Genomic DNA, 26099 nt, shown 5'->3' with positions numbered 1-26099 from the left:
CTCTTATGTCTACTCTCTTTGGAGCTCCTGCGTTTAACTGCTTTTTTTTGTTTTCTTCTTCTTTTGGTTTCTACTTATCAGCGATAAATATCCCCTCAAAAAGCATTCTATTGCTAAAAATCTCAAATCTGCACGACACAATTTCACTCATTAAAGTAAATGATGTTCCGTGGTTGCAGGGGAAGGTATGCTTCTAAATCCAAGAGATCTTAGTGAGGGATATCAGGGTTAAAATTTTAAATGCAGGTTGTACCCAACATTTCATTGAACCCTGATCTTTTATGCAGATCAAACTGATTCCCACAGAACCTGGTTGAGATTTCAACAAAAGATTCAGGAACTTGACAAAATAGTATAAAATCAACGGATGAATTAATATAGTTATATTAGCAACTAAACACTACTTGGCCAAGTAATAGGAAAAATGTAGCGACTTACAAATATATTGAAAATGATTCAAAATAGTTCATTTAGTGTGTAATATCATCATAAGTTATATTCAGAGGAAAAATCGGATAGGGCAAATAAAATGGCTCAAATGGTCAATGTAAATCCATGACTGTATACTTAAAATTTCTTCTCTTCCAACCAAACTACCAGTGTTGTATTCCTCTCTGCTCTGATTTTAATTTCATTTGTGAATTTGTATCATGCTAAAGCTGGGAACAACACTTGGATTAGATGTTTCTGGTTTTTCTTTAAAAAAATATGTTATTTGTTTCCATTTCAATGTGAAGTTGTTGCATACAACAAGCAGAATAGAAATAAATCAATAAATATAGAAATAATCATGATCTCTATTATCTTATTTTACAAACCATTCCCAATTTTAATAATAATGAAGCTTGCCAAAGCTTCTGCCTTCTTAAATCTAGTATACTATCTGAACATGGTGAGTACACATCCATTGCAACCCTTGACAGTCCTGTAGGCCCTTGATTGCAAGTGAGAGAAAACTACCTTCTTTCCATAGTTTAAGTTTCAGAAAGATTATTCATGTCTGTGTTATGTGTAGGAGTTGGATCAGAAATTGCCTTGTTCCTTACCAAGTCTGTATGTGTTAACAGATATTTAAGTTTATTTGGAATGCGGAGTGTGGATTTTTCCATTTGATTCGGCCTAGAAATGATTTTGTCCTATGAGCTGTTTACTTTTTTTAATCTGATCTGCCCTGCACAACTACATGCATGTGTTTCATAAGATGATCTGCTATGCTTTGTTCTGAATAATTAAAGCTCTAAATTCCTGTGCAAATTGTTTAAATTTTAGATATCGAATTTTCATGAAAGATGTTAAGTACCTTGAGTTGTAAACACGAATATGTTTCTTCTATGCAGAAATATTCTCATTGCAATCAACATAGCAGTTTACCTTTTTGAGCTTGCAAGTCCAGTTAGAGGTTCAGATATTGGGAGTATGTCACTGCCCCTACTTTATGGAGCAAAGATAAATGAGCTGATTTTGGATGGGCAATGGTGGAGATTGATAACACCGACATTTCTGGTATGCTGGAGCAGAAAGCTTCTATTTAGTGAGTTGTTAGTGTATATTTTCTCACAAATTATGATTATTATCTCGCTTTTTTTTGTTGAGTGGATGCAGTTTTCAGAAGTTATGTGGATGAATTGAGTCATCCCAAAGCTTCCCTTGTCTGGTACCACCTAGGTTATTAGAATATGGTTTAGAAAGTTTTTGCAGATACAATTTTTTTTTCTCATGTGTCAATTTGACATTTTAAAGTTGAATTTAAAAAAAAAAAAACTTTTTTTTATTGGACCCATTTATATCTTGATCAGATTTTTCTCATCTTTAACTCCTATTAAGCTAGGGGTATTTGTTGAGAAATCGCTAGACTTGCTAGGTGTGTACTTTATTGTCAATTCATAATATGCCTTTACCTTTCACAACCATGTTAGCTAGCCTTTATAGGGTGTATAGGGGGTGTGGGAGGGTTTGTAGGAATGACACGCACCTATATATCCCATAAGAACAAAAAAAAATTAATATGTTTTTTATTTAAATGAGTGGTTTGGCCTTTCATTTCCATGGGGGGATGCTTGGCTGTCATTGAGGTGGTTGAGGGATGTCTAAGATATCCATGTCCATCCCAAGAACATGGGCACATAGGTGTCTGTACTCCTGAATGCCCTTGGTTTTGGGTATGTATTCTAAGATGTTTCCTAAATTTTGCAAATGATTGGGGACAGCCCCTAATTTCTTGCCATCCTTGAAATGACATGAGGGATAGGTATAAGTGGTTTAGAGGTGGGGAGAAGGCTTTGTAGACATAAAATGCCTAAAAGGATCCTCCTTCTTTGTACTGGCTACTCTAGTTGCTCCAATGGACATGCCTTAGAGTACTATCTTTTTCCAATATACTTTGTATTTAAACTCGATAGTTCAAAAGTTTTGGAAGTACTTCCGAAGAGAATGTAGCGATTGTATCACGGAACTACATTTGTCTCTTCAATTCCTAGTACATAGAAAGCATTTGTCACCCTATGGTTGCCTAGCACAATGCTCAATTATGATATCTTCCTGATGCATGTAATGTTCCATAAGTTTGATGGTCACATGGCTTGGGTTGTTAATTCTGTAACTTTCGATCTCATACTGATCTGATTCTACAGATCATTCTTAGTTAGTTTAATGTATTAACATATGTCTCCATGTAAAAGTTGGTGATTTTAAAGAGAACAATTCAAGGCCGACCTAGGTAGGGACATGTCCCTTCTAGGGACATGCCCTTTGGTTGTAATATTTATATAGGGTATGTTTGTGGATAAAGGACACATGAATATTACATGGTTTGCTTCTTTAGCAACACTGCCCTATCCGAATTATTGCAGCTATAAAACATTTTCAGAATAGTATTTATACTATTGGTAACATGTAATAAACCCAATAGGTTATAACTTCTTCCAACACCAAAAATCTTTATACTTCAGTTGTTTGACATTTCGTCAAACACTTTGTAAGCAAGGGTCCTCTGACTGATATAACTTTTCAAATTGCTGCAGTGATTCTTGTTTGGATTTGCCTCAAAGAGAATGCTTACAAAAGACTCCAAATTGTCTAAACAATGACCTAACATAAATATGCAACTAATTTTGGCAATAGTGAATGCATATATGAGTTCTAATCATGAAAATGATCACCTACAGCCAACTGGTATTTTAACAAACAGTTGGTATGCAAGCTAACTAGCTGATAAAAATGATATATTAACGCTCAAAGACAACTATTAATGACCAGCAATTGTATCTCCTTAATTGAGAATGAGTATCCAATACAATATTTATACTAAGTTAGCCAAGACTCTTGGCATTTACAAAGATATCAAAATATGATGATTGCTGGTAAAGTAATATGCACCTACAGCTGCCAATGAAAACTAATGCAACACTAAATATCTAACTTCAATACTCCCCTACAGCAGTACGCTAATCACATGCATGATTAAATACAACTAAAGCCATGGATTGCTGATGCCATTGTGAGGAACGTAAAAATGAATGATGTATCTATTAATGAATGATAGGTTTGATACGAAATGACAATTACAATAGCAATCTATAGTGAAAGGCAACTATGAAAATACACATCAGACCTGGCATATGAAGTCGCCTTAGAGAATAAATGTATTGCAATACCACTGAACAGAAAATAACCTCCTCAAGTGCCCAAGTCGTGCCTCTCTAGCTGCCGCCCCTGATTGTAGATGGCTGTAATAATTTTCTTTGCTTTTTCGGATTGCTTTTTTTTTTTTTTTTTTGGATTGCTTTTCCGGACTTGCTTTTTCGGTTCTGCCTTTTCGGTCTGCTTTTTTCGGCCTGCTTTTTTGGCCTGCTTTTTTCGAACTGCTTTTTCGGCCTACTTTTTCGAACTGCTTTTTCGGCCTGCTTTTTCGAACTGCTTTTTCGGCCTGCTTTTTGTACTCAAATATTGTTTCTCAATGTAGCACAAATGGAAGACTAAAATATCTTCCTCCCAGCTACGATAATTTAAGTGATATTTCACACCCTCAAAATCGCGTACCAATTGAGAGTTTTCGTTCTCAATGGCCACAAATATTTTTCTCAATGTAGCACAAATAGAAGACTGAAGTATCTTCCTCCCAGCTGCAATAATTCAAGTGATATTTCACACCCTCAAAATTGCGTACCAATTGAGAGTTTTCGTTCTCAATGGCTAGTTGTGACTATTGCAGAAACCCTAGGCTCCACAATGCACATCAACAAACATCAACATCAGCAACAACAAATCTGGATGATTAGAATGAAGCTCGAGGTGCCTATTTATTCTTTTTCCTCCACTTTCTCCAGAAGCTTCTAGAACATTATTTTATTTTATCTATTAAGTGACTTTATAAAATATTTTATAATTCAAGTCACTTTATTAAATTAATTAAATATAAAGTTACCTTTTAATATTTATTTATTTGATAACTTTATAAATAATTAACTTAATACTATTTATTTATTTAATTAAAATAATTAATTAGTCATCCGCATAAAATATTCATTATTTTGGACAACCTAATTAATTAAATTAATTAAATCAAATTGCCTCCAAAAATGGGGACATGACATAACACTTCATACAAGTCTAAATTATAGAAGATCATCTTCAGCAAGCACTATAAAGGTATTATCTCAGTTTGATTTATAGCAGAATTTGGAGAAACATTATATGGTATCAGAGCTCTGGTAGTCGAACCTAGGCTTTGCAAATTGACAATCAGACTTTAAATATTTAACAACATCTTTCTATCTTCAATGGCAAGCACAATCAGACCCCAGGATAGGTTTGATGGAAAAGAACTCTTCATTCTTTGGAAATTCAGAATTATTATGATTCTTGAAGACAATGATGTGAAACATTTTGTTGATAAAGCATCCAAGCAACCTGATGTTGAAACTAATAAACTATCTGGAGTAAAGGAAATAGGAAAGCCATGCAAATCATATTAGATGGAGTGAAAATGAAATAGTACCTATGCCAATGAAACATCGAACAACATTTCATATGATGAATGCATTATTAAATGCATATGAGATTAACAATGCAACTAGAACCCTTGCACTAAAAAAGAAACTAAATCATATCCAGATAAAGAAGGGAGAACCTATGAACTCTTACTTCCTAAGAGTGGCTAGTCTAAGAGATGAACTTGCAAGTATAGGGACCATAATTGAAGACAAGGAACTAACACTTATGGCTATAGATGGGTTACCAGATTCATTAGAAGCATTCTCACAAGGAATAAGTGCTAGAGACAATCTTCCAGACTTTAATAGACTTAAAGGAGATTGCCTGCAAGAAGAATCTAGGAAACTTAAGAAAGGAGGAAAATTGAAAATTGAAGATGAAAAACTTCATGTTCTCAACACAAATTCCTATAAAGATAAGAAGAAGCACTTCAAAAACAAGAAAGGAAATCAAAGAAATGAAAAACCTAAGAAAGATTTATCCAAAATAAAATGCTTCAAATATGAAAAAATTGGACACTATGGATCTAATTGCCCTAAGAATACAAAGCAGCAAGTAAACTGTACAAATGTTACTAGGAAAGAATAAAACTATTATCTTGAGAATCATGTATTGTATTCTGACTATCAAGTAAAGTATCAAGCAAAGCATGGGTAATTGATAGTGGATCATCTCGACACATTATAGGATACAAAGAAGTACTAGATTCAATATCGGAAGAAGTTGATGGCAAAGTTACCGTCGTTGATAATTCATCTCATTCAATCAAAGGAATTGAGAATTACACCTTGAGATTGAAGTCAAGAATTTCTCTACATCTCAAAAGAGTACTCTATGTACTAGGAATAAAGAAGAATTTAATTTATGTTACAACACTTGAAGATGGACATAATGTTGCATTCATGGACGGTAAAATAATGACCTAGTCTAAGAACTCTTCATTCAAGCAATCAAAGTTGATTGGTTGAAGAAAGGGATGCTTGTATGAATTAAATACAAAACCTGGTCAACCTATTGAAGCCTTAATTCATGAAGTTGCTGATATAAACAAAATATGGCACAAAAGGTTAAGACATCTAAATTTCAAAGCCTTATCAACTATGGAAAAGATGGTAACTGGTTTACCTAAGTTGAATAAAGATCATTCAAACATATGCAAAGGATGCGCTCTAGGTAAGAACACCAAAAGTCTATTTCATGCTAGCACTAGAAAAATTAACAATGTTTTGGAATTAGTCCACTCAGATTTATGTGGACCTTTGTTTGTTCCTTCTCTTGGAGGATTTTGGTAGTATACTTTTTATAGATGACTTCTCTAGGAAAACTTGGATCTACTTCTTAAAATGCAAAGAATCAAAAGAAATCCTTACGAGATTTAAAGAATTCAAAACCTTATTGAAAACTTATTAGGACACGAGATTAAAACTCTTAGGACTGATAATGGAGGGAAATATACTTCAAATTTGTTTAAAGAGTTTTATAAAGAAGTAGGAATTAAGAGGGAGTATATCGTTCCTTATAACCCACAACAAAATGGGGTAGTAGAAAGAAAGAATAGAACAATTATATAAGCAACAAGAGCTAAGATATTTGATCAAAATTTAGAATATTATCTTTGAGAAGAAGCCTCTTGTACTGCTGTCTATATTCAAAACAGAAGTCCTCACTCCCACCTTAGAGATACAACTCTTGAAGAAGTCTTTACTAAGGTTAAACCTAATATAAGCCATCTTAGGATATTTGGTTGCCTAGTATATATACATGTCCCAAAAGAAAAGAGAAATAAGTTAGAACCCTCCAAGAGGAAAGGTCTTTCTGTCAGGTATAGTGAAACATCTAAAGCATATAGGATTTTCATACCTGGTCAGAAAAACATTGAACTTAGTAGGGATGTAATATTTAAAGAAGATTCAGCATTCAAAAGGGCCCTAAGTTCTGAAGATCCCTCTCCCTTACCTAGTTCTAAAGAAAATACTAAATCTGAGTTTCAGAGGGAGAACATTGAAGAAATTGAAGATGAAATTAAAAATCTTAAACTTGAGGAAACTCAAAATCCAAAAAAAAGACCACTTTGGGCCATGAAGAGTGTAGAGAAAGCACAAGACTTTGCTGCACCATTTAGAACCTTTAGAGAAAGCAAAAGACCCAACAGATTTTCTTGTTATGCAATAAATCTGAGTGACTAACCAACCAATGTTTCAGATGCTATTAAACATACAACTTGGAAGGATGCTATGGCAAAAGAATACCAATCCATTATTAAGAATGATATTGGGGAAATTGTTCCAAGGCCTGAAGGAAAATCAATTGTTTCTTCTAAGTGGATATTTAAAATTAAGCATGCTACTGATGGTAGCATTGAAAAATATAAAGCCAAATTCATAGCCATAGGTTTTTCTCAGAAGGAGGGAATTGATTATGAAGAAACCTTTGCTCCAGTTGCCAGATACACCTCTATAAGAGCAGTCCTAGCTATTGTAGTGTTGAAGGGATGGAAAGTACATCAGATGGATGTAAAAACAACATTTCTGAATGGAAAGATTACAGAAGAGGTATATTTGGAACAACCTGAAGGATTTGAAAATCATAACCCTAAAGTCTTTGTTTGCAAGCTCAAGACAGCTCTCTATGGGCTTAACTGGCTCCAAGGGCATGGTATGAAAGAATTCATAAGTATCTCTCCAGTTTAGGATTCTCCAAGAATGAAGCTGATCCAAATCTCTATTATAAAAAGGATAAAGATGATATGATAATTTTGATACTATATATTGATGATTTACTAATAACAGGTAATGATCATTTTATAGATCAATGCAAGAAAGATCTAATCAAAGAATTTGAAATGAAAGATCTAGGACTCCATTACTTCCCAACACTGGAAGCATGGCAGAATTCTGAAATCATACTTAATCAAGGAAGTATACATTAGACATCTTGAAGAGATTTGGAATGTGGAACTACAAACCTATGTCTTCTCCAGTGTAGACTAATCTACAAAAACTTAAGGAAGCAGCTGCAAAATCACCCTCCATAGATTCTACTCTTTATAGACAGATGATGGGTCTCTTACGCACTTGGTAACTACAATATTTGATATTTGCTATACTGTTAATGCCTTAAGTTAGTTTATGTGTGAGCCAAATGCGATTCACCTAGTTGCAGTCAAACACATCATGAGGTACTTACAAGGCACTCTTAATTTTGGGCTCAAGTATGAGAAAGTTGACTTGGACTTGCATGGGTACACAAACTCAGATTGGGCTGGAAGTGTTACTAATAGGAAAAGCACTTTGAGATGTTGTTTCAGTTTAGGCTCAGCAATGATATTGTGGATATGCAGAAAACATGCATTAGTAGCACAGAGTTCCACAGAAGTTGAATACATTGCCGCAACAATGGCCTCTCGAGAAGCAGTTCGGCTCATAAAGTTACTTGTGGCATTATTTGGTCAACCCATGAATCCTACTATTGCTCATTGTGATAATCAGAGTTCTATCAAACTTTCCATGAATCCAGTTTTTTATGCCAGATCCAAGCATATTGAAATTCCTTACCATTATGTAAGAGATATGGTAGATAGGAATACTGTAAAATTAGAGTAGATTTGTACTACAAATTAGATAGCAGATTCTCTTACCAAACCTCTCTCTCGAGTGAAGATAGACCACTTCAGGAAAAGACTTGGTATGGTTGAATTGTAATACATTTGTATTCTTTAATTATTAATAATTTTGAATTTAAAATTATTACTGTCAGGCTATTGATTGTTATGGGCTTCACCATTTGTATTCATTATTTAAGAGGCGACGATCTCTGAGATAATAAACACTTGTATAAAAGACATTATGAGAGATGACGATCTCTTAGATAATGTGTTGAACAGTAGAGAACTATTGTCAGATCTAAATGAGTTTAAGATCATATTGTGATGTAGACATTTCTATGTCTGAGTCACAATTTGGATAAATGAAGAATTTAATCATTCTCCGGATTTTATCCTATGTTTTGTTAGATTTTAACTCAGGATCATGTTGTGATATAGGCCAACCAGTGCCTATGAGTCACAACTTGGATAAAGGAAGAATTTAATCATTCTCCAAGTTTTATCTTGTATATTGCTTTCCATGCAATACAGTTATCACAAGTGATAAGTCATATCGCAGGTACAGTAATATGACATAGTATCATGTGTTCAATGATACCACATGTTTCGAAGATTCAAATAGATATAGAGTATCAATGTATGCTTATTCATCTTAATTGATGATGCTAGATATGTTCTCTCTTAGTATGATTATCAAGTTAAGAGGGAGTGTTAATTTTGTAACTTTCGATCTCATATTGATCTGATTCTACAGATTGTACAGATTTGAGAGTGCATGAAATCCCTTAGAAGTAAAGCCTATAAGTAATTTTCTTCTCCTTTATAGGTATTGGCGTCTCCTTTGGGCAACATAGTTAAGGATTCACTAAATCATTCTTAGTTAGTTTAATGTATTAACATATGTCTCCATGTAAAAGTCGCCGATTTTAAAGAGAACAATTCAGGGCTGACCTAGGTAGGGATATGTCCCTTCTAGGGACATGCCTTTTGGTTGCAATATTTATATAGGGTACGTTTGTGGATAAAGGACACACAAATATTACATGGTCTATTCCTTTAGCAATACTACCCTATCCAAATCATTGCAGAGATTAAACATTTTCAGAATAGTATTTATACTATTGGTAACACTTCATACAAGTCTGAATTATGGAAGATCATCTTCAGCAAACACTATAAAGGTATTATCTCAGTCTGATATATAGCAGAATTTGCATAAACTTTACATGGGTGACAATGCCAACTTCCATCAAATGCAACTCCCTGTGGATCAAAAAAGTGGTGGGCGTAGTTTAGTCTATATGAAAAATTATCATATAGTGTATGCTTTGTCCATGCAATTCAAGGCAGTTGTATGGTCTGGTCAAAATTCCACTCATGCCCACTTATCAATGTCGTACGGCCAAATCCTTTTTATCCTCTTTTTTCATTTGGTCCACCATGATCCATTCGGCTTCCACTAGAACATCCAATTAAACCTTTCTTTCCTCATGATTCTTTAGCAAAGAGAAATCTACTTTCTCTTTTTCAAGTTCCATTTCAACTTCATCACCCCATCTTCTATTGCATTAAGTTAGAAAACATGAATTCTCATGTCCGACAGTCCTAAAACCCTCAATAACTCTTTTACCAATCTATTTCTCTCTAGTAAGTAGTAACACAATCATCACGTTTGAACATAACTTCATAATCATTCTAACACATGTGACTAAATTTTAACAAATTATGTTTCAAACCTCCAACATAGTAAACACTGTTAGTTCTATGCTTACCATCAATTGAAATGATTCCAATGCCTTTTATTTGTGCACTTCCCTCTCCGACAAATCTAATCACTCCACCATCATATTCTTCAAACTTGACAAATCTTCTCTTCTCTCCTACTATATGATTTGAGCATCCAAAATCTATAACCCATGCTTTTGCAACAACTTTAGCATGCGATGCCATCTCTTTCTTTTGAGAAATAGCTAAAAACAAAGACTCCTCAATTATTTTGTTAGTATCTTCGTCTTCAAAAAGTTTTCTTCCTTGGAACATAAGCTCTTTTTATCATTGCCTTTGAAACTGATTTCTTTTCAAAATCACCTTTCTTTTAGTTAACTTTCTATCACTGTCTTTTGATTCACCAAGATATTCCTTATACTTGGAATCATTAGAAAAATGTTCTATCCTTCCACAACTAAATCACTTAAGACATAACTTACCTTTTTATCTAGTGCCCCGCTTAAATATTCTTGAAAGACATGCTTCAACATCCTCCAACATCTTGCATGATTGAGGTTCAATGTCTTCAAAAACTCTGAATGCAGTCACCCTCTTTTCTCTTTCAACTTTTGCGATTTCAAAAGAAAAAAGTGAACCAGTAACCCAATCAATTGAATATTGACCTAGACAATTGCTCTCCCTTATTGAACATTACATATTGACATTAGCTTCATGCAAACCAAGCTGATGCACAAACATAAAACAAAAATCAGAAAAATCTTATATCTATCACCTACACATCTTCGCCATGATTATCCATATCGAACTCCTTAGCCAGAGTTCCTTCTTGGCTATTCCTTAAGAAAAAGAATGTCATACTTGGGGAAATATGAAAATTTGTATCAAAGTTCATGTTTTTTGTTATATCTGTGAGGAAGACGATGCCTTTTACACAGGAGACTATGGAAGTCTTTAGGATATTGTGGATGAAAGTCTCCTGCAATTAGAGATATCTCAAACAAGGTCTCCAATACCAATGATGCATCACAGTCTCCAAGATGCGTGCCAAGGGGTCAATGATATGTGCATATTTCAATATGATGGAAGACATGTCAGACACTATGTTAGAAGAGAGGACAATGCAATTGGTCAATGATATGTGTGGGTAAATATCGTTGGACTTTGAATCCCAATGAATGCTAAAAATATATTTTCTCAAACCTTAGATAATCGTAGGATTATGCTTTTAAAGGAGGATGAGGTTTGGGGAATACTTAGATAAATTGGGGTATGTAATACAAGAGGTGTAGAGAAAAATGAACATGTTGATGTGAGTTTCGCAACCACTCTAATATGTAGGATGAAATTTTTTATATTTCAAGATTAAACACCAAATCTTCAATCCTGAAAACTGCTAAACATGTATATATTTGTGTTATTAACTAAGACAACCTCAAGGTTCCTTCTTAATGTGGATTTGACTAAGTTGATTGATGTGATTTGTTGGTAATCACTTGAGGACTTACACTACTCATTCAATGGATGTCAACTATGCAAATATGGATGATTTAGCAATTTGAGCTCTTCAACTACTTCTAATTAAAAAAACTACAAATAGGAATGGGTTGAGAAATCTAATCTACTTTTAGCAATGCAAGAGATCATTAATGATGAGGTGAAACTTTAGCTAATCATTTCTTTGCCAATCCAACTACGCAAAGGAGGGTGCTTACTTCTAAGGATGCAGGTATGATTTTCATATTGTCAAAAATCATTCAAAAACCTAATGAAGCTGCAGTCTAAGTTAATATTTCCAATTGAAGTTAGATGCTTGCAATTAGGCCTAGACTAACCTTGCCCTGATATTTGCAATCAATGAATATCAAAAGGTACGGACACCAGCTTCATTATAATTCACTGTTCAATAACATTTCCCATTCAACTACTTATGCTTTTGCTTAACATAGATGGAAAGCTACTCTAATTGAGGAAATGTAGAAACCATGATATAGTTCAAATTGCACAAGTAATCCATCATGAGAACCAACAATAAATTGCGAACAATTTTGGAAGTATTATTGCAATAATCCTCCAAATCTCTTCTTACAAATGATAAAGTCTTACCTTTATACTTGTTCAAACACAATGAACGATTAGGACTGATTCAAAAGCAAGGGCCATAATTATGTGAAGAAAGCCCAAGGATAACTACTAGCTACAAGAATTAAATGCTTGTCCAATTACATAAAAGCACCACCTTGTAGGCCAATGAGAACCTTACGTTGCTTTAATTGACCAATCAGAAAATTGGTTAGGTAGAAGCATTAAGTGGACTCCACAGGTACATTTGGCATGATCTAATTGGATGTTCCTGCGCACATGTATTGGAGCCTTCTGATTGGTTGAAGATGAGTGTATACCACATCATCATGCTTATCCTATACACTTGAATAATTCCTTATTGATGACAAAAAATCTCTTGATTCTCAACATTATCAAGCATTCAATAGATTATGATGGCATATATTCCCATTTAACTTCAAGAATCTTCTTTATCGTCTACCATTTTGAAATCTTCTCATTGCCATGATTTTGAACTAATAGAAGTGATGTAGATACTTTATATACTTGAAATCTTTGTAAAGATCCTCAATCCTCATTGCTAAAATGTTGATGATACTGAGATGTAATTTTTGTGTTTTTTCTCTGTTTTTTTGTTGTTTGTATTTTTGAATGCTTATAAGTTTTTTTGTTTTTTTAGTATAAATGCTTCAAACTAAAATTCTAAAAACAAAAGCTAATTGAACTACTGCACCAAAGCCCAATCGCGTAATTGATTCATGCAAAAGAAGAACTAGAAATGACATGAATTTGATAAGGAACCTAGAAATATGCAAATGGCAAGTTTGCCTTGTTTTTTCACAGCTCACCAATGAATCACAACTCTCTAGTAATTAAATAAGTCTTCTATTATCCAAACACAGGCTTTAGAGAATATATTTGCGAGCTTCCTAGCATATGCAGGGCCTCTATAGGAAGTCACAGCCCCCTGAATAATAAATCACAGGCTCTAAAATTCAAGGGCAGGTCTATGTCAAAAATCGCAGGGCTAGATAAGTAAGTCATAGGTTGTTATCTTGAATGCTGGCCCCAATTGCTTGATCATGGGCACTAATTTATTGGACGCCAGATATTTTAACAATTGCAGCCCTTCCGGAATGATGAAACACTGCCTATCAGGTATCAGTAGTCTAATGTAGATCAACATGGTTCCTCAGAATGTGAAATGGCAACCCACAATTCATACACAGTTTGCCCAAATCCCAAGCGCAGGTACAATTAGAACATATAAGCTTAATATCTTCCTCAAATGATGGCAATTTCTCCAACACAAATTGACTTCTCAGATATAGAGAGAAATAACAGAGAAGCAATTGGCAAAATTGCTATACCACAGCAGCAATTTGCAAGATAACTGCAAAGGCAATTCTCAAAACTCAAACCCTCAACTACAATAGCAAATAATATTCAATTGGATGCCTTTCTCACCAAATGAGAGTCATATATATAATCCCTTCTGTGCAACTTGGCTTCAACATTACACCTTTCACTAAAGAGGCTTGAACTTCACCACATCACTTTAGAATGTAAAGTGCATTAATATTATATAGTGCATCAATAATTACAAGCCTTATAACTAATGCAATAAATGTGACTCCCCAAAAAAAAATCTCATCTTGAGCAAATGATTGAATGAATGACCATCACTGCTATGCCAACTCCGTCCTGCCAAAAATAGCAACTGGCCAAAAATATGCTAACTAAAAATGGCAAGTCTACAACTAAGACCCTCAAACCCAACTACCAACTCATGAGGGTTGCGATGATGAGTTGACCAACCGTTGTTCCTGGAAGTTGCTAAATTGCGTACATTACAATCTTTATGTCATCCTAATATCATGACCTTGCTCTTGCATGTGTAGAAAAGATGTAGTGCTTGATAACAATGTATCTTTTAATTGAATTTGAATTTCCTTTGGAAATTCTAGTTTATGCCGACCTTTCTTCACTTGTTAACTTGTTCATATTCTTTGCACAACTTGCTCTTTGAATTTTGCCTTGACGATTTGAACTTGAACTTGGACCTTGATCCTCTTGCATCCTCAATGAATATCTTGTGACTTGTTCTACTTCGATGTTTTGCTTGATGTTGCACACATGTTTTGACATGTATCTTTGAAGTTTTGAACCTCTCTAATTTATAATTCCTCTTCCATCTTTTGCTTGAGTTCATTCAATATATCTTTGAAGTTATGATAGCTTCTCCTTGTGCTCAAGCAACCTTTTTCATAGTTACCTTGGGAAACAAAAGAATTAAATACATTAAACTCATAAAATGGAAAATTTCAACTAAATTAAAAATAAAACATCCCTTTATAGAAACTACACTTGAAAGGAACAAATTTAATGCTTCCCATACACCATTACTATAAAGTAGACCCCTTTGAAATTCAACTAATCCCAAATCGTATTAAATTGACCTAAATATTTGATGATCCTTAGCAAAATAGGTTCTACGAGATATTAACAATTGTTTTGCTTAAATGAAATTGATAAAATTTAGTGTATATGCCCATTGATTCCATAGCAATCTCAAAACCCACAATTCTGAGAAGATAATATCTTACGCTTGGGCTCAATTACTTGACTTGGGGTGAATTTTGAACAGTTGTTGGGAGCGTTACATTGGCATTTTGGAGTAGAAATCACAAGTGAGTTGGGCACTTCACATTACATTTTCAAAGATTTGATAGTTGGGCACTTTACAAGATGTTAAGAGTGGATTCAACATGCTCATTGGGTGTGATGCAAGGCATCCAGGCTGATCAAATTGAGAATTTTCCCCTTGGTTGGGCATTTTGCTTGTACTTTACTTTTTGTTGAAGTTGAAATTCCATCCTAGTTTTGTGCAAAACATTGTCTCATGGATTAAAAATCATAGGATAGTTGGGTCTAAAACATTGTCATTGCCTTGTTCAAGTTGGGAATTGCTCAATTGTTGGGTGCAATGCATATAACAAGAGCGAAAACCACCATCGTGTTAGGTGCAAGTGCATGTGGAACTCGAAAATCAAACATGTGTTGGGCTCGAACATAAGGTTACGGTGGAAATAGGAGCTTTATTGGGTGCTAAAATATTGAATTTTCTAAGTGTTGTTTACCGCATAGATTAATTAAGAAACGCACACAGACAATGAATACGAACATCAACAACAGAACTCTTCTTATTATTATTCGCATATGCCAAACAGTACATTATGCTTCGATGGTAAGATATCATCTCCTATGATGATTACAATGCTTCCCGAAGGGGTTATAAATACTTTTCGAAGAACTTTTCCGAAGGAGTTCGTCGGCCACATACAACATGTCGCTACATAACAAAAACCTTTCCGAAGGGACTCGTCGGCTACATAACAAGAACTTTCTCGAAGGGACCCGTCGGCCGATACACAATTTCCTTTGCGAAGGGACCCGTCGGCCGATACACAATTTCTACGGATGACATCATCCCCCCCAAAAAGAAAAGTCGTCTCCTGACGACTACAGAACAAAACTCAAACAACTAATACAACAATATCACTTTCACATTCATCCTGTTGCATCTATAGCCTTTGCTAACACAATACTGACTCCTCAAGCTGAGCTTGATAGCCACCTGTGTTGCTTTCTCTGCTTCCAACTCCTCGGTACCCTGAGCCAAGTGTCGCTGCACTGCCTCCAACTGGATGATCAGCTCCTCCCGAGCTCTCTACGCATCCACCAAGATAGCCTCACGGCCAACACCTACTCTCAGTGCCTCTGGTACACAGACACTCCATGCCTGCAGCAGCTCCAATTCTTCTCAACTGGTCAGACTCCCATGATTAATATCCGCAACGATTGGGGGTCCAGGGGGCAACGCCCTCGCACCTCGAGTGCGCTCCTTGCAGTACAAGGCGGGGTCGAGGGGCAACGCCCCTCGCCGCCAAGACCAAATTAGCACTTTGAGACCCACACAAAACTGCACGGGACACACCATTTCTGTCATTTCCTGCCGATTCTACACTCTTTTTGGCAATCACTGATGGTTCCCCTTCCCTATGGCATCATCTGATACTCATTCTGAGCAATCTTGATTTGTCGACTTTTTTTATTTTTTATTTATTAGTAGAAAACTTCCTGTCACCCTTCTGTGCTACCAATGTATAGCTACACCATACATCCTGCCACTGTATCAACTCCTTATGCAATATCCTGTAATGTCCTCCAAAGTCTTGCATTCCAAATTGTAAATTCCGTATGCTGTCTTTACTTCCAAATTCTGTGCACGGTACGGCCAAAATTCGCAGTGTCAATGGCTTTCCTCAAAAATCCATATAGGGATACCGTACGGTGATTTTACATGGTTAAAATAGCTAAAAATCCGTACGCTCCAAGTCTTCATAAAATCCGTACGGTGAGTAGTGAAATCCACACAGTGAAAAAGTCCGTACTTTCTCAAGCTATTAAAATCCGTACGGTGGTCTTAGTGTTACAACATGCAACTCTTAAAAAAACTGTACACTGTAAGAAAAAGCCGTACTACAGCAAAACCGTACACTAACCTTCGAAATGGAAGCCGTACGGTATTCTTCCCTTCGACTATGAAATTCGTACAGCACTGTTTTCTTCAATATGGAAACCATACGGCACTTTCCATCGGCTATGAATTTCGTACGGTACTGTTTTCTTCAATATGGAAACCGTACGACACTTTCCATCGGCTATGAATTTCGTACGGTACTGTTTTCTTCAATATGGAAACCGTACGGTACTTTCCTTGAATTATGAAAACCGTACGCCACTTAAATTATGAACATTTTCCTCCAACCATGAAACCCGTACGACACTTAAATTATGAAATTTTTTCTCCAATCCTGAAAACCGTATGACACTTTTTTTCTCTCTTGTTTTTTTTTTTTTTGGAATAATAATGAATAGCAAAGTCAGTTTTTCCTTCGATCGTCGTTACCGTCGGTCTGCAATGACGAAGGGGTCTCCTGAAGGCCATTCTGTGACACAGAAGTCTTCCGGCCGTGGTATACCTTCAGCTTCGAGCCATTCACCGCCTGAGGGATTTCCTGTCCATCCAAAGTCCATAATTTTGTTGCTCCATTGTCCTCTACTTCTCGGATCTGATACGGCCCGACCCACTTAACTTTGAACTTGCCTGGTTTGATCTCATTCCGATCGTCGTACTTCAACACCCATTGTCTGAGTTGAAACCTGCTACGCCTGTTCTGTGTCATCTCCATATCGCCCAGTTTGTTCCCGAAGCTCACTACCATGGACTCCGTCAGCTGCCCCTTCTGTCCGTCAATAACACTTTCACTCTGTACTGCTACGACTTTTATTGAACCCTTCCTCTTTGTTTCCTGTGCAGACCATATCGTGTGTCTTCCTTGCTGCCGGTACCTTTCTGCTATATCTGTGGTTCGACATAATACTTTCTTCCTGCGCAATTGTACAGTAGAATCTTTCCTCCTTTCGAGTTCGTAATGTATGTTCTTTCTTCAACTTCAGTCATACCCGTGTTTCTTTCTTCGGCTTCTATGTGTTGCTTCGAACATTCATTTCCTCCTTCGGCTTCTCCATGTTCCTTCAGACATTCATTTCCTCCGTTGGCTTCTCTATGTTCCTTCGGACATTCATTTCTTTCTTCTTTCTTACCTTCGTCGATCCTTAGCCTATTACAACTTGGAAAGAGCTCGTAATCCTTTATCTGCCAGTGGTAAAGACCATTTACTGAATCCAGATCATCATCTCCTTCCAATTGTAGGACTCCCTCCTGATCGGGTTCCATACTTTGTCTCCTCTCATCGTCTTCTCCTTCAGAATCCGACGATAGAGCCTCTTCTCTAACCATTTGAGTGTGTAGATCGATGACATACTTCTGGCCTTTGCTTTCAAGTGATAAAGTATTTTTCTTCCAATCGTGCTTCGCCTTGGCTTGTATCAGCCACCCTCGGCCCAGAATGGCATCATATCCTCTCCGCTTCAGTGGGATCACGACGAAATCCAATAAGAATGGCTGTGTTCCAATCATCACTGGTTGTGTCGTCAGGACTCCCAATGGCTTGATTCCATGTTGATCGGCCGTTAGCAGCTGGAATGTAGGCGGCCATAATGTCGGCTGTCCCAACTTTTTCCAAGTGTCTTCAGGCAACACATTGACACCGGACCCTCCGTCCACAATTGTTTCCGTCAATACAGTCTCGAGAATTCCCATTTCAACGACTGCCGAATAGCGTCCGGATGAAAGAGCTAACAGCATCGGATCTTCTGCACTTGTGCCACTTTCCTTCTCCTTTTTGAACGCTGCACTTGCTCCACTTTCCTGCTTCCTTCCATGTTCTCCTGGTAGTTGAGCAGCGGGAACGATGTTTGTGAGTGCCGATTGGAGCTGAGGCATAGTGAGCAATAAATCACTTATCCTGACGGGTATCTCGACTTGCAATATTTGCCATACAATGTTCTGTTCTGCGCAGTTCCGTACGGAGGTACTCTGCGTGTCCTTCAAGTGTGCCGTTTCTGCCTGTGTTGCTTTCTGGATCTCAGCCCATGCTTTTTCCAGTCTCTTCTTTTCTTCCGCTGGGTCGGGGTACACTTTCGCTTGCTGCCGTGTGATGGCCAGAACCTCTTCTTCGTCCGTCTCGACGGTGATCAAGTTTACTCTCGACTTCGGACACCTAGCATCTTCATGATCACCAGGTCCACACCATCTGCATAACAACTTCGGTGTGTTCGCTGTTGTACACTCTCGGGCGAAGTGACCCCACAGATTGCATGCGCGGCATTGAACTATCGGTCGACCATTGGCATCGTACTGGATTCGACTCCTCCCACCATTATTGTTGTTGTTTTGACTGCGCTGATTGTTTCTATATCCTCCCGATGTGGCACCTTCCGTACTGGTATTCCCGTTCCCTCCTAACGGGGATGCCTCCTGCGTCAGGAACACTTGCTGCGGTGTTCTTGCTTTCAAATTGAAAGGGCATTCCTTTACCGAGTGTCCCAGAATCTGGCAAATCTCACAAAATTGATCTTTCGGGTAGGATCCCTTCGTATGGCCTTCTTTCTTGCACTCTGTGCACCATAGGTCATTGCCCTTAGTCTCCTTGTTCATGTTTTTGAATTCCTTCATCATCCGCATCATGTCTTTCTAGAGGGCACGGACCTTCCTGTTGCTTCCCTCGTCATCGCTGCTATCTTCTCCTGAAGATGCATCGTCATCTGAATCGGACGAGCTGTTTTTCTTCTTCTTTGTCTTTTCCCTCATCATCGTTGCTATCTTCTCCTAAAGATGCATCGTCATCTGAATCGGACGAGCTGTTTTTCTTCTTCTTTGTCTTCTGGTCACTTTCGAGGTTCATTGCCCGATTGTACGCTTCATCATATGTTGATGGTGGCACGATCTTCATCTTTTTCCGCAGCTTCGGGTGAAGGCCTTCAATGAACCATCTTTTTTGGAGCCCATCTGCCGGCTTATTCTCCATTTTACTGATTAAGTCCTTCAATCTCTTGGCAAAGACCCGTACTGTTTCATTCTTCTTTTGCTTGGTATTGAATATCTCCGCTACAATTTCATTATCATCACGCAAAAGTTGAAATTCTGCGATGAACTCCTTAATGTTATCCCAACTATTTAATTTTTGTGGATCAGCATCAGTAAACCAATCAATCGCAACACCCTGTAGGGTAGCAGGAAATTGTCGGATCCATTCGTTTGTATCTGTTATGCCATTTCCCCTCCAGATTGTTTCACATGTTTTACAATGTTGAATGGGATCAGTTGCTTCATCACCATCAAATTTAGGCAACTTTTCTTTCGGACCTGCCATGATCACTGTATGTTGAGAGTTTTGTTGTGTACTTGTGCTGTTTTGCACTCCCGCGCTGTTTTGAGCACCTGTGTTGTTCTGAGCTCCCGCGCTGTTTTGAACACCTGCGCAGTTTCCAACACCCGAGCTGTTTTCTACACCCGCGCTGTTTTCGGCTTTCGCGCTGTTTTCGGCTTCCACGCTGTTTGCAACACCCGCACTGTTTTCAACACTCGTGCTATTTTCGACTTCCGTGCTATTTTCAACACCTGCGCTGTTTTCGACTTCCGCGCTGTTTTGTGAAGAAGAGGGTTCGTCAACCAAAGCTGTTCGTTCCAGAAGTATATCTCGGACGAAAAGGTAACTCCACACTTGTGCTCCTTCGGCACTTCGAGCCGTGCAAGTCGATCTCCTTCCGTCAGGATTCTCTTCCCGTGGCGTATGCAGGTTCAGAAACTCCTCCCTCGCTTCTTCCACCAAATCAAGCCGTTGTCGAGTCTCTTTCAACAATCCTTCCGCGCTCCTGTTTCCGTCGGCAATTTTCTGAAATCTCCTTCGACGCTCTGTCTGCTGAGCCAGAATTAAATTTTCCTGCGCAACATGTATGTCATCTTTTTCTTTCAGCTTATTCTTATCTTTGTTCAACTGATTTGGCATTTAATTCATATCCGCCTGCCTGCGTACCAGGTCCATCGGGCAACGGCGCCAAATGTTTATCGCATAGATTAATTAAGAAACGCACACAGACAATGAATACGAATAGCAACAGCAGAACTCTTCTTATTATTATTTGCATATGCCAAATAGTACATTATGCTTCGATGGTAAGATATCATCTCCTATGATGATTAGAATGCTTTCCGAAGGGGTTATAAATACTTTTCGAAGAACTTTCCCGAAGGAGTCCGTCGGCCACATACAACATGTCGCTACATAACAAAAACCTTTCCGAAGGGACCCGTCGGCTACATAACAAGAACTTTCCTGAAGGGACACGTCGGCTGATACACAATTTCCTTTCCGAAGGGACCCGTCGGCCGATACACAATTTCCTTTCCGAAGCGACCCATCGGCCAATACACAATTTCTACGGATGACAAGTGTTGAAGGCATAGAAAAAACTGATTTTGGTTGTCCCTTGTTTTGATTTCACCATGCTTTGGCTTGGCTCTTTGGTGTTCAACATTTGGATTAGTCTCATATCCAATTGGTCTCGGATTATATTTTAAACTTATGCCCTCTTCATCTTTTGTCAACTCTCACTAACAACTCCCTTTATCACTTCAAGCATTTTAATCAATCCTTCATGTTATTTGACAATGCAACCAACCTATCTAAATAGTGGGCGGAAACTAGGGGGTAGTTGGGCTTGAACAAAGCATCTTGAAAATGACTAAGTGTTGAACGAAATTGGATGCAAACTCAATGCACTATAGGCTCTTAACTTGGTGCTTTAAATCTTGATTTTATTTCATTTTGTTTTTAGTATGTGGGATTAATCGAAGTTTGATATCCTCCATGATGAGCAGATTAAATTGTGAGACCATCAAGATCCCAACAAGCCAACTGAGGATTTGAATATTGGATGCTCAGCTTACCTCAAAGGTCTCAATCTTGCACCTAAGACAACTCCAAGACCTTGGGATGTTTCCATACCACCACTAAGATGAAACAACAACTACCAACTAAAGTAAAAAGTGGGGGAGGCCATTTGCAATGGGGTGATGGTGTGAAAAGGTCAGAACAGGAAAATTGGTCGATAAATATATGTTGGCAAATGTGTGTTCTTCTTAAGACTGGTGCATTCTTGTGAACAACTCTATACAAGAAAATATTGATAGGGGATAGGCTAAGTTGTGGATATCATGGTTCAAATGTAAGAACCCTTACTGGCTCTTGCTTTGACGAACACTAAATTTCTTAATTATTTAGCTATTTAACATTTCGTCAAACATTTGGTAAGCAAGCTTGATGCAGTTGTAATGCTGATGAATAAAAAAATATGTTTCATGCTTGGAGTTTGTTCATTCAATCTTTACACAACTAATTATAAAATACTCCATGGAAATAATAGTGTTGAAAACAAATCAGCTCTAGTATATTCAATTCAGAAATTAACCTTTATTTATTGCAACTCTGATGATTACAAATGATAGAAAAGAACAAATGCAAATTCTTTGCTAAAACTAATACCAATGGAACTTTGATTTATTTTTGCATAGCTAGTGTAGGTGTCGTAAGCCTCTACAAGCACAGATCCTAGCTTCAAATTTTTGGCCGCCGGTCTCCAATTATAGAGAATGCAGCCCTACTATAGAACACATCCTTTGAAACATTTATCACAGCTCCAATAAATATTTTCCCAGTCTCTAGTGATGATGTCTGGACCTTGTGAAAGGTTGCAAACGTAGATAAAACCCAAAGGCTGCCTATAGATGCAAAATGACAACCTCTAATTTCCTTGACAAATTCAATCAACTAAAACGCTCTCCTTAGAAATAGTAGCAACAGTTAGGAGGAATGACAAATTGTATATCTCATCACAATTTGCTAAGCAATCTCGGAATAATTCTTAGAATTGAATCTACAATACTTTAGTTGTAGATCCCAAACCCTTATACTTCAACAAGGGCACAAAAAATCAGATCTAAAGAAAAATGTCACAAAGATGATAAGAAAAATAAGATAATCAAATGATCGGATGTTTTTCCCATCAAATAGGCTCGTATTTATAATCTCCAAATGGCACAAGTTTCTCAAACGAACTCCACTTAAGAGGCATCTACATCAAAAGATTAAAATACGATAAAGTGCCATTATAATATAATTTATTAATTGCTTTTGGCTCCCAAAATTGACCTTTTCCACCATAACACAATATTATGACATGTAAGGCCACTATTTCTTGTGCCCATGGTTTAAGACTTTTCAACCCAGTTCCAACGAGCTATGATTCTAAGATGACCAACATACAACACCAAAAAAAATAGCAACCTCGACATATTTAGATTAATAATAATAATTCACCCATCTTGCAAAAACAATTGAAGAAGCATCAAAATCAAAATCTGCCAACACTTGAGTGATCCTGATGAAGAAAGACGAATGAACCTAACAGAGTGATTTACTATAAACAGACACTCCCTCCAAGATTCTTTCAGCCAAAATCAGAAGCCCAAAATAAAAACTAAGAGCATCACTCAACTTCTCTAACTCAACTGAGCTCATTGGAACCAACAGTTTGACTTACTATAAATAGTTAAGTCTCTCAAACGGAGACTAAACAGACCTTAAGCTATTGGAATGCTTATAACCCCACAACTAAGACCCTCAAACCCCACTGTCACCTCACAAGGCTCGCGATGGTGAACTAAGACAACTACATGAGCTTGCTAAAAAATGGGAACATTAGAGTCCTCCTTCCATAAGATTGCTTGTCCCCAAGAAATCTCAGAGCAAATGAACATCACAGTTCATCCAAACCCCAAGGGTAGAATTGCCTACTATCCTTGCAATGTACAAACAACTCGTGTAGCATCAACACCAAAATAACTAATATCAAAGACAAAATCATCTGGAAATTGACTGTAGGCGTTGATGGCAGTAACAACTCATCAGAACTCAGTCTAACTGACATACCAACTTTGCCAACATCTGAGTCCTTATCAAACTGACACTCACACCCAACTGCACTGTGGAGATGATAATGACCATAAGTACTTGAATCACTATCACCAACTCCAACCTCTAATAAACTGTTTTGGTTGTGTGGATATTGCAAGTGGTCTAACTTGTAGCTGTTGATCCCATATGCAAGAGATGGTGCTAACCCATCCTATGATGGATGGTATGAAATTGGAGCCACCCACATTGACTTGAAACCCAATCCTCTACTTATGGGTCAAGAGAGAAGTGATGAGCACGCCTCACAGTGTAATGCCAATAAAAACTCCAAATCTATGTCAAGAGCTCATTAATATCGACCTAAGAATCAAGAGACCACTCCAATCTCTGATTCTAAACTACTTATCAGGTAGGATCTGAGACAACTCTCTTAGCAAACCCAAGATTTACGCGAGGAAGAATTGTAGAAAAAATCTCTACAATCTTTTCCACCACCCTCCTAATAGCATGAGAACCTCGGATGAGAGTACCCTCAAACACTTTGTATGAATCATCTTGCACATCCAAACCCTCCAAAAGATACTCCGTGAAAGATTGTGCAGTAGAAATTTAATGTGGAAGCATCAACCTACTTCCTCGCAACCCACAATTGATCCCTCTAAAAACATGGCACTGCCAACTGTCCAATGCTATGAACTAGATGACATGAAGAAATAGATTCTCTTCTAGTAGAAGGAAGTAAATCACGATGAGAGCTCGTCTCCACTAATGCTCTCATCTTCGCTATACCTACGGCACCCATATTTTGGGTGGATGTGACTGGTACATCATCATGTCACTCATACCCAATTGTGGAAGTAAACTCACTGCTAAGGGGATTTGTAGTTGGTGTGGACTGAGCTCCAACTCCATGGTCAACTTATCCAAACGTGACTGTGACTCCTGGAGAGCCAACTAAGTATACTGAAGAGAGTCCATAGTCACCTCAAGCTCCTAGGTGAGCTCAACCACCTCCTCCTCTTTCCCTAATTATGTCTCATAACAGGTGCTACCCCACTCCAGAAGGTAATCCTTGTCAGCAACTAACTGTGAATAATTATGCTTCAAGATTCTAATAGCATCTCAAAGTGCATGAACCTCTGCTAGGTAAAGACTACTATCACCATGTTCATTTGACAATGGAGTACTCCAACCAGATGTAGCTAGCATCTGACAGGTAGCATCGTAATCCTCTAGAGATGAAGTGATGTCACTATCACTCACCTTCAGCTGACTAGTCACATGATGCCTCTGTAACCTTGACTCCTCTCCAAGAACATTGCCTCACTATCTACACCGTGATAGGAAACTGAATTAGTACTACTCACCACATGTATGATATCATCCTCGCACACCTCTACAACCAAGATATAACTACTTGGTATCTCAACCAACACTTCCTATGGAGAAGTGGACACCCTTGTTGTATTGATCTCCTCGCATGACTGGTTCCCACTCAATAGAAAGTCCTTGTAAATCTTGATCCTAGGACCCATCCAAAACCTCCTTAGAGTCATCACCTGATACCTGGCAAGGGATATCATACCCAATGGAGTTCATAGCATCATCCAACAAATCATCAGAGGTGTCCATACTCTTTGTATCCACATCTCCTAACAAATGCTCAACTGCCTTCACCTGACTCAATATCAGGCTGTGAATCAATAATGCTAGAGCATGAACTGACATCTAATGACTCCATTGTAACACCCAAGTCGCCAACATCGAAGCAAGGAGACTCCATACATGCATCGATCCCGCCTAAGGAAGTAGCTGCCTCCTACACTGAAGCAACACTACAACAACTAACATATAAATCTCCAATAACAATGCCCTCCTCAAGAGAGTATGACAATCAGCAGTAACTACTGCCCCAATAGCACTTTCACTATCCACATCAGCAACTCTGGAATCCTCAACTCGATGACGCTCAGTGCTGCTTTCCACCAGTGGCACTAATACATCCACATGTCTCTGTGTGGAAAGTCCATCATTAGAACTAGAAATAGGACTAGTGGATGCCGTACTGAACATAGGTACATCTGCCTGTTGAATGCCAACCAGAGAGGGCTCAAGGCTTCTTCCCTGCATCCTTGGGGTCGGTCTCCTAAAAGTTGAAACCATATATCTTGCTGCCCTATCTACCATCGCTGGATCTGACAGTCTCTCCGCCAACCTCTTCTAATGAAGCTTAAGTTTTTCCATATTCTTCCTCAAGGCATTTATTTACT

The 26099-nt window shown here is 37.7% G+C and overlaps 1 protein-coding gene across 8 annotated transcripts in view; it reads left to right on the top strand.

Moving 5' to 3' along the window:
- Positions 1–26099, top strand: part of LOC149579892 (uncharacterized) — a 200894-nt gene that overhangs the window by 151596 nt on the left and 23199 nt on the right. For all 8 annotated transcript variants that reach the window (XM_089787646.1, XM_089787665.1, XM_089787654.1 and 5 more), the window contains one exon: positions 1338–1503. In XM_089787646.1, coding sequence (XP_089643772.1) covers positions 1338–1503 — 166 coding nt within the window. The remainder of the gene's footprint in view (positions 1–1337; positions 1504–26099) is intronic.

This window comes from Cupressus sempervirens, chromosome 1 (assembly GCF_028749045.1).
Source record: "Cupressus sempervirens isolate cs-2001-9-10 chromosome 1, ASM2874904v1, whole genome shotgun sequence".
Lineage (NCBI taxonomy): Eukaryota > Viridiplantae > Streptophyta > Pinopsida > Cupressales > Cupressaceae > Cupressus > Cupressus sempervirens.
This window is presented reverse-complemented; position numbering and strand designations above follow the sequence as displayed.